The sequence below is a fragment of the Myotis davidii genome, unplaced genomic scaffold, assembly GCF_000327345.1.
Source record: "Myotis davidii unplaced genomic scaffold, ASM32734v1 scaffold674, whole genome shotgun sequence".
NCBI classification, from domain to species: Eukaryota; Metazoa; Chordata; class Mammalia; order Chiroptera; family Vespertilionidae; genus Myotis; species Myotis davidii.
The window spans coordinates 2,318,890-2,330,248 of NW_006286674.1; the positions used below are offsets into that span (position 1 = coordinate 2,318,890).

At 40.8% G+C, this 11,359-nt stretch overlaps 1 protein-coding gene across 1 annotated transcript in view; it reads left to right on the plus strand.

Moving 5' to 3' along the window:
• Positions 1-11,359, plus strand: part of CCDC18 (coiled-coil domain containing 18) — a 113,166-nt gene that overhangs the window by 3,239 nt on the left and 98,568 nt on the right. The window contains exons 3-5 of the mRNA XM_015560324.1: positions 2,802-2,963; positions 4,912-5,018; positions 7,790-7,918. Coding sequence (XP_015415810.1) covers positions 2,802-2,963; positions 4,912-5,018; positions 7,790-7,918 — 398 coding nt within the window. The remainder of the gene's footprint in view (positions 1-2,801; positions 2,964-4,911; positions 5,019-7,789; positions 7,919-11,359) is intronic.

Consider the following 11,359-nt stretch of genomic DNA (forward strand, 5'->3'; position numbering starts at 1 on the left):
TAGCTCATCTTTTGTTTCTTTTTTGACTCAGTTATTTTTTAGTAGTATGTTGTTTAATCTCCACATATTTATGGGTTTAATTACTTCCTTTTTGCAGTTGATTTCTAGTTTCAAGGCTTTGTGGACAGAGAATATGCTTGGTATAATTTCAATCTTCTTGAATTTGTTGATGCTAGTTTTGTAACCCAACTATGTGCACTGGAGAAGACTGTATAATCTGATATTCTGGGATGAAAGGTTCTGTAAATGTCAATTATGTCCATTTGGTCTAGTGGTTGTTTTATATATTGCAGTGCTCCCTGGTTGGGTGCATATATGTTAAGAAGTGTTATGCTTTGTTGATGTAGTGTTCCCTTTACCATTTGTAAGTGTCCATCTTTGTCTCTTGTTATCTTGAAATCTATTTTGTCAGATAAAAGTACCCCTCCCATGGATCAGTCACAGTGGGAAACAGTGGTTCAACGGCAACAGCTCTTACTTTGCAGATAGTATGCTCCTGGATCCGACTCCATGGGCAATGGGAAGTGAGTTTTGGGAATCCAAATGGCAGAGGCAGGGCTCTGTGACTTTGTTTCTTTGTCTGAAATTCCACTGCTCAGCCTGACAACGGAGAGCCGCCTGGCAGAATCTTGTGTTCTGACAGGCATCTGCTAGCTCAGTCGCTGTTTGCTCCAGTCTGCTTACCCTGATTGACTGCCCCTGCAGCTCTCTATTCCTTCTGACCAAAGGAAGCACCTGCTTTCACAGGCTTTCTCTCTTCTCTCTGCCAGCTGAGCCAGGAGCTCCCAGCTACAGGGCTGCGTCTACAGGCCATCTGCACTTTCCTCCCTTCTCATCTCTCCATTTGTTCCCAGTTGCCCACCTTTAGATGTTTCAGTGTGCTGGTCTCTAAGACATGTGTCTGTATTGAGCAGGGATTTCTTTGTTGAATTATAGTTGGGTTAACTTATTGAAATTTTAGGGGGAGAGTAAAAGGTGCACTCTCATGCCACCATTCCTCTGAAGTCTCTCCAAAAAGGATGACATCTGGTTTTATGATGACAAAGGATATTCTTAGATTTCCGGATAGTGACCCTAATAACCCCTGTAACCTATGTCCAAGGCCAGTTTGGACATAGACTTCTGTGCCTTCTTTTCACTCTGGCTCTCTTTTTCTTCCCGACTGGTTCTTCACTGAATTCAGCAGGTGCTGCTACCAGCTGGCTTGTTGTACGATTGCCTGTATGGAATCTTGTTCCTCAAGCTCTGGTACTGATTCATCATTGTCAGATTCTGTTCCAGACCCTGTCTGAACCTGGTGGCAACTCTTGTTCTGTAGCAGGGACAGTTTCTGTGGCTTCACCGGGCATTTTGTATAGGGAACTTGGAATAAAGATGGTGGCCTCCAAATATTTTTGATCTGTGGTTGATTGAATCCGTAGATGCAGAATCAGTAGATATGAAGGGCCAGCTGTATATAGTATGCAGTTTTTTGCATGGATAATTTGTATTGCTTGTATATGCATGTGAAAACACCTGAAGGCTAGGTTTACTTAAAACTATAAGTTAATTAATAATTTCTATGTAAGCTGTTTCATATTTTTTGATGTATGAGTGGTGTTAAAAATTTATAAATGGTAACGTTAAAACATTGGTTATGTAATTACTAACGATGGGAATGAGACTTCTGTGTATGCTTTTTCTTTTCTATAGTTTTCACTTTTGAATTGTATAATATATTATTCAAAAATAATTAAATAAGGCCATAGTTGGTTTGGCTTGGTGGCTAGAGCGTTGACCTTCAGACTGAAGGGTCCTGGGTTCAATTTCAGTCAAGGGCACATGCCTGGGTTGCGGTTTCGATACCAAGTAGGGGGTGTGCAGGAGGCAACTAATCAATGATTCTCTCTCATCATTGATGTTTCTATCTCCCTCTCCCTTCCTCTCTGAAATCAATAAAAATGTATTTTAAAAAATAAGTAAAATGCTTGTGCCTTTAAAAAAATAGCTTTAAATAGCTTTAAAGTAATAATAATAATTAAATCAGGTTTTGAAAATCTTAACCCTTATGAAAATTAAAATAATTTATTGTAAAATATATACAGTGGGGCCTTGACTTACGAGTGTCCCAACTAACGAGTTTTTCGAGATATGAGCTGTCTCTTGGCCGATTTTTTGCTTTGAGTTGCGAGCTAAAATTCGGGTTATGAGCCAGCTTCAGATACCCCACCGCTAGCTGGCGCAGCGAACATCACAGTGAACGCCACAACATCAGCCCAGGATCACGTGTCTCACTCGTTCACTTTTTGATTTGATATATGAGTAATTTGAGTTACGAGCTCCGTCACAGAACGAATTAAACTCATAAAGCAAGGCCCCACTGTATTTAAAAGCATGAAGTAAAAATATGTATGCAGTTTATTCAGTATTCATTTTATTGTTGGTGAACATTTGGGTTCTTTCAATTGTCTCTTATGGACAATGTAGCTATGAATATTTTTATATCTTCAGGTGCAAAGATATAAAAGTTTCTGTCAGATTTATACCAGAAATAAAACTGTCAAATCTTAGCATATTTGGCCTTAATAGATAATACCAAGAACTTTTCCAAAGTTCCAAGCTGTACTTGTTTATGTACATGTCCTCCAGCAGTGATGGAGAGGAAACTGATTGTTCCACAGCTCCTCACCAACACTCACTAAATATTTTAATTAATTTTCTGAGCTACTTAGTTATTTTATAGGTAATTGTTCACCATTTTCCATTAATTGCATGTAATGCTTAATGAAATAATAATAGATTGTTCTTTTTTGATTTTTCAGATATCTTTTTCATCTTTTAACGCTATGGATCAGGAGATGAAAAGTCTTCGAGAGAAACTTAATAAACTTAGGCAACAGAATGCCTGTTTGGTCTCACAGAATCATTCTTTAATGTCTAAGATAGAATCTGTCCACTTTGAATTAACACAGTCAAGAGCAAAAGTATGTTTCTTAAAATGGTGACTATGCTAACAGAAAATCATAATTACATGAAGTTTTAGAGTTGGAAAAATATTCTTGTGTTGTTTTAAGATGTTATGAATAGCTTTTATTATGATAATACTAGAGGCCTGTTGCACGAAGATTCGTGCAAGAATAGGCCTTCTTTCCCCTGGCTGCCGGCACAAGTTACCCTCTGGCACCCAGGATCCCGGCCTTTGCTTTGGCCACCACCTTCCGCCTTCGCCCTGGGGCCAGGCTCCACCTCCCGCCTTAGCTCCGGGCCAGCCGCCGCCATCTTTGTCACATTAATTTGCATATTCCCTCCTTATTGGCTGTGTGTGCCACCATCTTTGTCATGAAGTGATGGTCAATTTGCATATTCTGTCTTTATTAGGATAGTATCAATATATATGGAATCAATTTTATATGAATTTAATATATGAAAGTGATTCAGAGAAACTTGTATAGTCTTCATTTAGATGTCAGAGCTTCTTTAAATCTTTTTTTAAGTTTTCTTTTAGAGGACATTTATTAAGCTGGGAAAAATTAAACAAGAAAGGGCCTAGGACAGTGATGGCGAACCTATGACACGCGTGTCGGAGGTGACACGCGAACTCATTTTTTTGGTTGATTTTTCTTTGTTAAATGGCATTTAAATATATAAAATAAATATCAAAAATATACATGTTGCCGAAACTGGTTTGGCTCAGTTAATAGAGCATTGGCCTGCGGACTGAAGGGTCCCAGGTTCGATTCTGATCAAGGGCACATCCCCAGGTTGGTGGCCTGGGCCTTCCTCTGCAGGGCGATCATGTGACTCGGCACCAGAGTTAAGTTAGGTTTTTTCAAAATGCTGACATGCTGAGCTTAAAAGTTTCGCCATCACTGGCCTAGGATAACAGAGGGACTAGATAGTGAAATAAGCTAGGTTGAGATGCTTTGGCTCACTAAGAAGTCAGAGAAAGGGGGGCTGTAGAGACAGGTTTAGGGGTTTGCCTGGGACAGACTGCTGCTGCCCATCCCTACCCTGGTTGCCAGCCTCTTAGGGGTCCTTTAGAGTTTAGGAGATGCATGCCTGTGGGCGGGAAGAAGAAGGGTTGGGGAAAGGCTTGGCTGTGCTCCTGGGAGGGAGAGCAAGCTTAAAATCTTAAGATTGCAAATTTGTGTGTTTTATTGGCTGCCTCCTGCATGCTCCCAACTGGGGATTGAGCCCACAACCTGGGCATGTGCCCTTGGCCGGAATCAAACCTGGTACCCTTCAGTCTGCAGGCTGATGCTCTATCCACTGAGTTAAACTGGCTACGGCTCTTCTTTTTTAAAATAATACATTCTCTTTTGTTGTTGTTAGTGCTTACCTGAGGACATTTTTTTCCATTGATTTTTTAAAAAAACTATATTTTTATTGATTTCAGAGAAGAAGGGAGAGGGAGAGAGAGATAGAAACATCAATGATGAGAAAGAATCATTGATCTGCTGCCTCCTGCACAACCCCTACTGAGGATTGAGCCCACAATTCAGGCATGTGACCTTGACCAGAATCGAACCTGGGACCCTTCAGTCCGCAGGTCGATGCTCTATCTACTGAGCCAAACCAGCCAGGGACTCCATTGATTTTTTTAGAGAGTGGAGGGGAAGAGAGAGAGAGAGAGACAGAGACAGAGACAGAGACAGAGACAGAGACAGAGAGACAGAGACAGAGAGACACGTTGATTGCTGCCTCTGGCACATACCTGTACTGGGGCTGGGATCAACCTGAAACCCAGGTACATGCCCTTGACTAGGAATCGAACCCACGACCCGGGCTGACACTCTAACCACTTAGTGACACCAGGCAGCACAATACATTCTCTTTTGTTAAAAACTTTTTTTTAAAGAAAACTTTAAAAATGGAAAATAAATGAGAAAGATCACTGAGTTCCACCATCTAGAACTACCTTGTTTGTTTTAGGTCTCTATGCTTGAATCTGCTCAACAACAGGCAGCCAATGTGCCAATCTTAGAAGAACAAATTATAAATTTGGAAGCAGAAGTTTCAGCCCAAGATAAAGTTTTGAGGTAAGTATACTTTTTATAGCTTTAAAATTTCTATTCTGCCCTAGCCGGTTCGGTTCAGTGCATAGAGTGTCGGCCCACAGACTGAAGGGTCTCAGGTTTGATTCCGATCAAGGGCACATACCTGGCTCCATCCTGGCCATCGTTGGGGCGAGTGCTGGAGGCAACCAATCAGTGTGTCTCTGTAACATCAATGCTTCTCTGTCTCTCCCTCTCCTTTCCACTTTCTCTAAAAATTAATGGAAAAATATCCTTGTTTAAGAATTAACAACAACAAATTTTTATTTCCTACTTTTGCTTTTTTATATATCATGTTAAATCTTGTCGTCTGCCCCGATAAATCTGTACTGGACTATGGACTATGTTAGAATGTGTTGAATCTGTGTTAGCTCCTCTTGACTTCAAGATTCATGCAGTATATGGGGACTTAAAAAAAAAAAAAGACTAGATCTAGGCTGAGATACTTATTTACATGCTTTTATTAAATTTTAACCTGTTCATTTCTTGCCTTACATCGCTGTATATATAATTTGATGGAAGTATTCTTTTATGCCTTACTAAAACTCATAGATGTTAAATGATAAATATGCCTTTTCTCTATCTCTTCATGGAGTTCAAGAAAGAAAATATACAGAATCAGGCAACTTATAATTTTTTCTATTCTGCTTTGAAATAAGAAATATATACATACTGAATAGCACATTACTTCATTTTAGTGATCCTTAAAGTGTAGTTCTGGAACCAGCAGCATTAGCATTATTTTGGAACTTGTTAGAAATACAAATCTCAGGTCCTATCACATACTTACTGAATCACAAACTGTGAGAGGTGGGACCCAGCAATCTTATGTTTAGTTTGTTTGTTTTTAAATATGAGGATAGATCATCTTTATTTGTGTATTTATTAATCCTCACCTGAGGACATGCTGCTTTTATTGATTTTAGAGAGAGAGGAATGGAGAGGGAGAGATATATAGAGAGAAACATTGATGAATTGCCTCCCATACGTGCCCCAAACAGGGACTGAACTCTCAACTTAGGTATGTTCCCTAATTGGGAATTAAACCCCAAACCTTTTTGGTGTATGGGACAATGCTCCAACCAACTGAACTACCCAGCCAGGGCACAGTCTTATGTTTTAACAAGTCCTGCATATGATTCAGATGTACACTAAAGTTGTCTTTCATGACCATTAGAATTTTTCAGATTTCTTTGTAACTCATATATTATGGTTAGTCCTAGGTATTGTATATTTTTGTTTGTGAATTTGTTCTTGTTTTGTTCACAGATAGTACATGGGAAAGCCACTGCTTTTATTTTGTAACTAGTGGCCCGGCATGGATTCATGCACATTGAAAGGAAATTAATTAGAAGAAATATTTTAATATCACTACTTGCCATTTCTCTATAATAGAGGAGTCAGAGATGAAAGAAAATTAGTAAAATGTATATGAAAATAATATATAAGTTGATCAATAAACAATAACAACATGATATAACAACAAAGGCATGATATAAAAACAGCAAGAACATGATATAAAAACAACTGCCCTGACTGGTTTGGCTCAGTGGATGGAGCGTCAGCCTGCAGACCGAAGGGTCCTAGGTTCGATTCCGGTCAGGGGCATGTACCTTGGTTGTGGGCATATCCCCAGTGGGGGCTGTGCAGGAGGCAGCTGATCAATGTTTCTCTCTCATCGATGTTTCTAACTCTCTATCCCTCTCCCTTCCTCTCTGTAAAAAATCAATAGAATATAAAAACAAAAAGTAAAAAAAATAAAAACAACAAAAACATGATATAAAAACATGACATAAAAACAACATTGATAAAAACAGTGACTAATAAATTGATTAAACTTATTCTAATATCTCCCTGTATACCACATTCAGAGTAAAAACACTTTCAGAGTGCTTGACTAATTTCCCTTATGATGAAGTATTTACAACTTTAACGTCTCGTGCTCTTTGATCTCGAGAGAAAGCAACATATAACTGACCATGTCCGAAAACGGGTTCAGGTAGAAATATTACTACTCTGTCTAGAGTTTGTCCTTGTGATTTATTAATAGTCAACGCAAATGCTGGCATCACAGGGAACTGTCTTCGAATTAATTTAAATGGGAGGTCAGTGTCAGACGGGGACAAATCAATTCTTGGAATCAGAACAACCAAGAGCTTTATATGTATCGCGCATGCGTGAGTCAACGTTTATTTTTAAATTGCCAGTGGGCGTCATATGCACCGGCTGGTCGGAGGGACATACAGTCAGTCACTTAGCCTTTTATAGATAGATTGGAGTGTTTGTCGTAATCTTTTAAGTCTAATAATTTGTCATTTGATTATCTTGGATTTTCTAGGTAGCTAATGATATTATCAGCAAAAAAAGAAAGTGTTGTCTTTTCTTTCATATATTTACACTTACTATATTTTCATATTTGCTTTTTTGTACCTGTCAGGAAAAAAAAAATCATTGAATATAGTGGTGATAATAGTCATTCTTATCCAGTCTCTAAACTATATGATAGTGCTTTTAGTATCTGACCATGAAATAGGATATACTAGTAAGCTGTATATATATAATTTGATGGAAGTATTTTTTTATTATTACTAAAACTCCTAGGTGGCAAATGATAAATATGCCCTTTTCTTTATCTCTAATTAAATATTCATTTCTCTTAATTCTCGTTTAAACTAACAGAATTCCTGATGTTGAACTGTTTTTGCATACTGGCATAATCGCTTTAATAACCTTAAAAAATATTCTTTATTTTATAGAGAGGCAGAAGATAAATTAGAGCAGAGTCAGAAAATGGTGATTGAAAAGGAACAGAGTTTGCAGAAGTCCCAAGAGGAATGTATAAAGCTGAAGGTGGATTTACTTGAACAAAGTAAACAAGGAAAGAGGTATGTGTTTTTAAAGCAAGTTATTTCTTTTTTTGTAAGGGGAAAAAAAGAATATATTACCTATTTAAAATTCTAGCTAAGTTTTGAAGTGAAAATTTTTCAGAAATTTGTCAGTAGAATAACTTAATTTTTTGGTACATTTTTATTTTCATTTCCCATTAAAATTTTTTTAAAAATACATTTTTATTGATTTCAGAGAGCAAGGGAGAGGGGGTGAAAGAAACATTAGTAATGGACTGACAATAGGGTGGTAAGGGCCTGGGGTGGAGTGGGAACCGGGTAGAGGGGATCCATTGGGGGGGCGGGAAAGAAACATCAGTGATGAGAGAGAACCATTGATTGGCCGCCTCCTGCACGTCCCCCACTGGGGATGGAGCCTGCAACCTGGGCATGTGCCCCCGACCGGAATCGAACCCGGGACCCTTCAGTCCGCAGGCTGATGTTCCACCTACTGAGCCAAACCAACCAGGACTCCATTAAAATTTTCATGTGTGAATTTTATGTTATTGGCATTCTTGATTGGGATTAATTCCTAAGAGCCTGATAATGATGATCAATATAATGATATTTACTTATTTCTGAAATTAAGTTGCATGACTTACATAAAATTCATGAGAAAGTGTCTTTGGGTCTTCCTTAAGGAATACATGGGTACTATAAAAATATCTATTTTATTTAAACCATGTCTTAAAATAAAGTTTTGTAGGTAGCCTTGACCCAGGAACCATTAACTTTGAATGTCAATTAACTTTTAAACTAATATTTAAAATGTTTAGTTTAAATCAATGAGATTTTACAATATAATAATGTAATTGTGACAACTTTTACATAAAGTAAAATCATAATCTGTATTTTTACCTTTTACATTTTTTTAAAATTTGCACTATAGTGTAAATAACATTTCAAAGAAAGTGTATTTTGAAAATTTGTCATAAATAGATTAAATATTTGTTTGCATTTTTATTTAAACCTCTTCAAACCTAGAGGCATTTGGCTAGTCTAGTTTCAATTACAATGTATATTTGGTAGTCAATATTACTTTGTGGTAATATTTAGGTTTTGGAGTTAAATAGCCAGATTTTACCTCTCAGTGGCTTTGATACCTTGGGAAAATTGTCTGTCCTTCTTGAATCTAACTTTGCTCATCTTTAAATTGAGATGATATTGTCTTGATATAAGGATTAAATGAAAAAAGAAATGTTAGGTGCCTTTTAAATAATAAACACTAGCAAATGTACCTATCATGAGTGTAACCTGTATGGTTAAAGCCCTCCAAGTGTGGCTCAGTGGTTGAGTGGAGAGATGACAATTCAATTCCAGTCAGGGCACATGCCCGGGTTGTGGGCTCAATCCTCTGGCTTGATCCCAGTAGGGGGCGTGCAGGAGGCAGCCAATGAATGATTCTCATTATTGATGTTTCTATCTCTCTCTGTCTCTCCCTTCCTCTCTGAAATCAATAAAAATATATTTTAAAAAAATTAATAAACTGTATGGTTAAATATTCTGAAATTCAGACTTATTCAGATAAGCTTTTTTCATATGGTTATTATAGTGAGGTAATATTATGGAAACTAGCTTTCTAATATAGCTAATAAAAATACAAAGGAAGAACAACTAGTTCTCTCTGTAAAACTTAATATGATTCTTAGGGTCAAGTATTGACTTTGCTTTCACAAGGTGAATAGTGACGATGGCCACAGTTTGGACAGCATGTGCAAAGGCATCTATCTACTAGTCTATATATATATAAAACCCTAATATGCAAATAGACTGAACAGCAGAACAACCAAACAATTGGTCGCTATGACATGCACTGACCACCCGGGGGTACGCGCAGAACATGGTGGGCATTGGCAGCAGGTGGCAGAGCATGGAACATGGTGGGCATCGGCTGTGGTGGGATGATGGAGCAGGTGAGCAGGGGCACCAGACCAAGGTGGGGCACTGGTCACTGTCATTGGGGCACGGCTCTGGTGGTCACTGAAAATTCTTTGCTTCTGCATGCCACTGTCCAGCCGGGTACTCGCACCTGCTGCCGGTGCCAGCCCCACTCGCACCTGCTGCTGGAGCTCGGCGCCTGTCCCAATCACTTGGCACTGTCAGCAGGTGTGAGTGGCAGCTGCTGGCCCTGATCGCCCCTCAGGGCTTCTCTCCCTCCTCCTGCTCCTGGGGGGCAATTGAGGCCGGCAGCCACCTCTCACACCCACTGCCACCAATGGTCCTGCTCACACCGCTGCCAGCACCCACCCCGGTGCCCACCACAGCCTCGCGGCCCACAATTCCTTTCAAGGTGCACAAATTCGCCCACTGGGCCCCTAGTATATATCCTATATAATAAAAGAGAAACATGCAAATTAGCAATCCCTCCGCTATGCTCACGACACGCTCACCAGCCATGCCCACCAGCCAATCTGAGTGACTATGCAAATTATCTGACAAAGATGGCGGTTAATTTGCATATGCAGGTGTCAAGCGCCCCGGGAGGTGATGGCAGCCGCAGCCGCCGGCTCCTAGGACCTTTGCCAGCCCCAGGAGGTGCGCCAAGCCATGCCCACAGGCTCCCGGGACTTTCGCTGGTTGGGGAGGCATGGCCATCCACTCCTAGCCACTCCCGCGGACTCCTGGGACCTTGCCGGCGGAGAGCAGGAGGTTTGGAGGACTTGGCAGATGCTGGCCCCCACTCGCATCTGCTGTCGGCGCCGTAGCCAGAGCCAGAGCCGGAGCTGCCACTCGCACCTGCTGCTGGCACCTGACACCGGTCACGATTGCTTGGTGTCATCAGCTGGTGCAAGTGGCGCTGCTCGCTCCAATTGTCCCTGAGGGCTTCTCTACCTCCCCCTGCTCCTGAGGTGCAATTGGGGCAGCAGCAGCCGCTCACACCCACTGATGGTGCAGGCCCTGCTCTCAATCGCTGCTGGCACTGGCCCCTATTGCTCTGTGCCATCAGTGCATGGGAATGATGGCGGTGGGAGCGGGGCTGCCTACAGACAGGGGACTAGGGGCCACAGGGGGCGGGACTGGGTGGGAGTGCGGAGGATGGGCTAAGACCCACCCCGGTGCCCACCACAGCCTCGCGGCCCACAATTCCTTTCAAGGTGCACAAATTCGCCCACTGGGCCCCTAGTATATATCCTATATAATAAAAGAGAAACATGCAAATTAGCAATCCCTCCGCTATGCTCACGACACGCTCACCAGCCATGCCCACCAGCCAATCTGAGTGACATATGCAAATTAACCCAACTTAGATGGCGGTAGCCACAAATCTGGAGCAAGCAGAAGGCTTGGGTTGCCCACGGCAATGGAGGAAGCCAAGCTTCCTGCCTTCCCTGCTGGCCCTGAGCTCTGCTCAAGGCTACAAAGTTTCAATTATAGAAGATAAATAAATCCCAGATACCTGCTTCCAGCTGGCAGCCATGGCCAGACTGAAAACGGCCATCA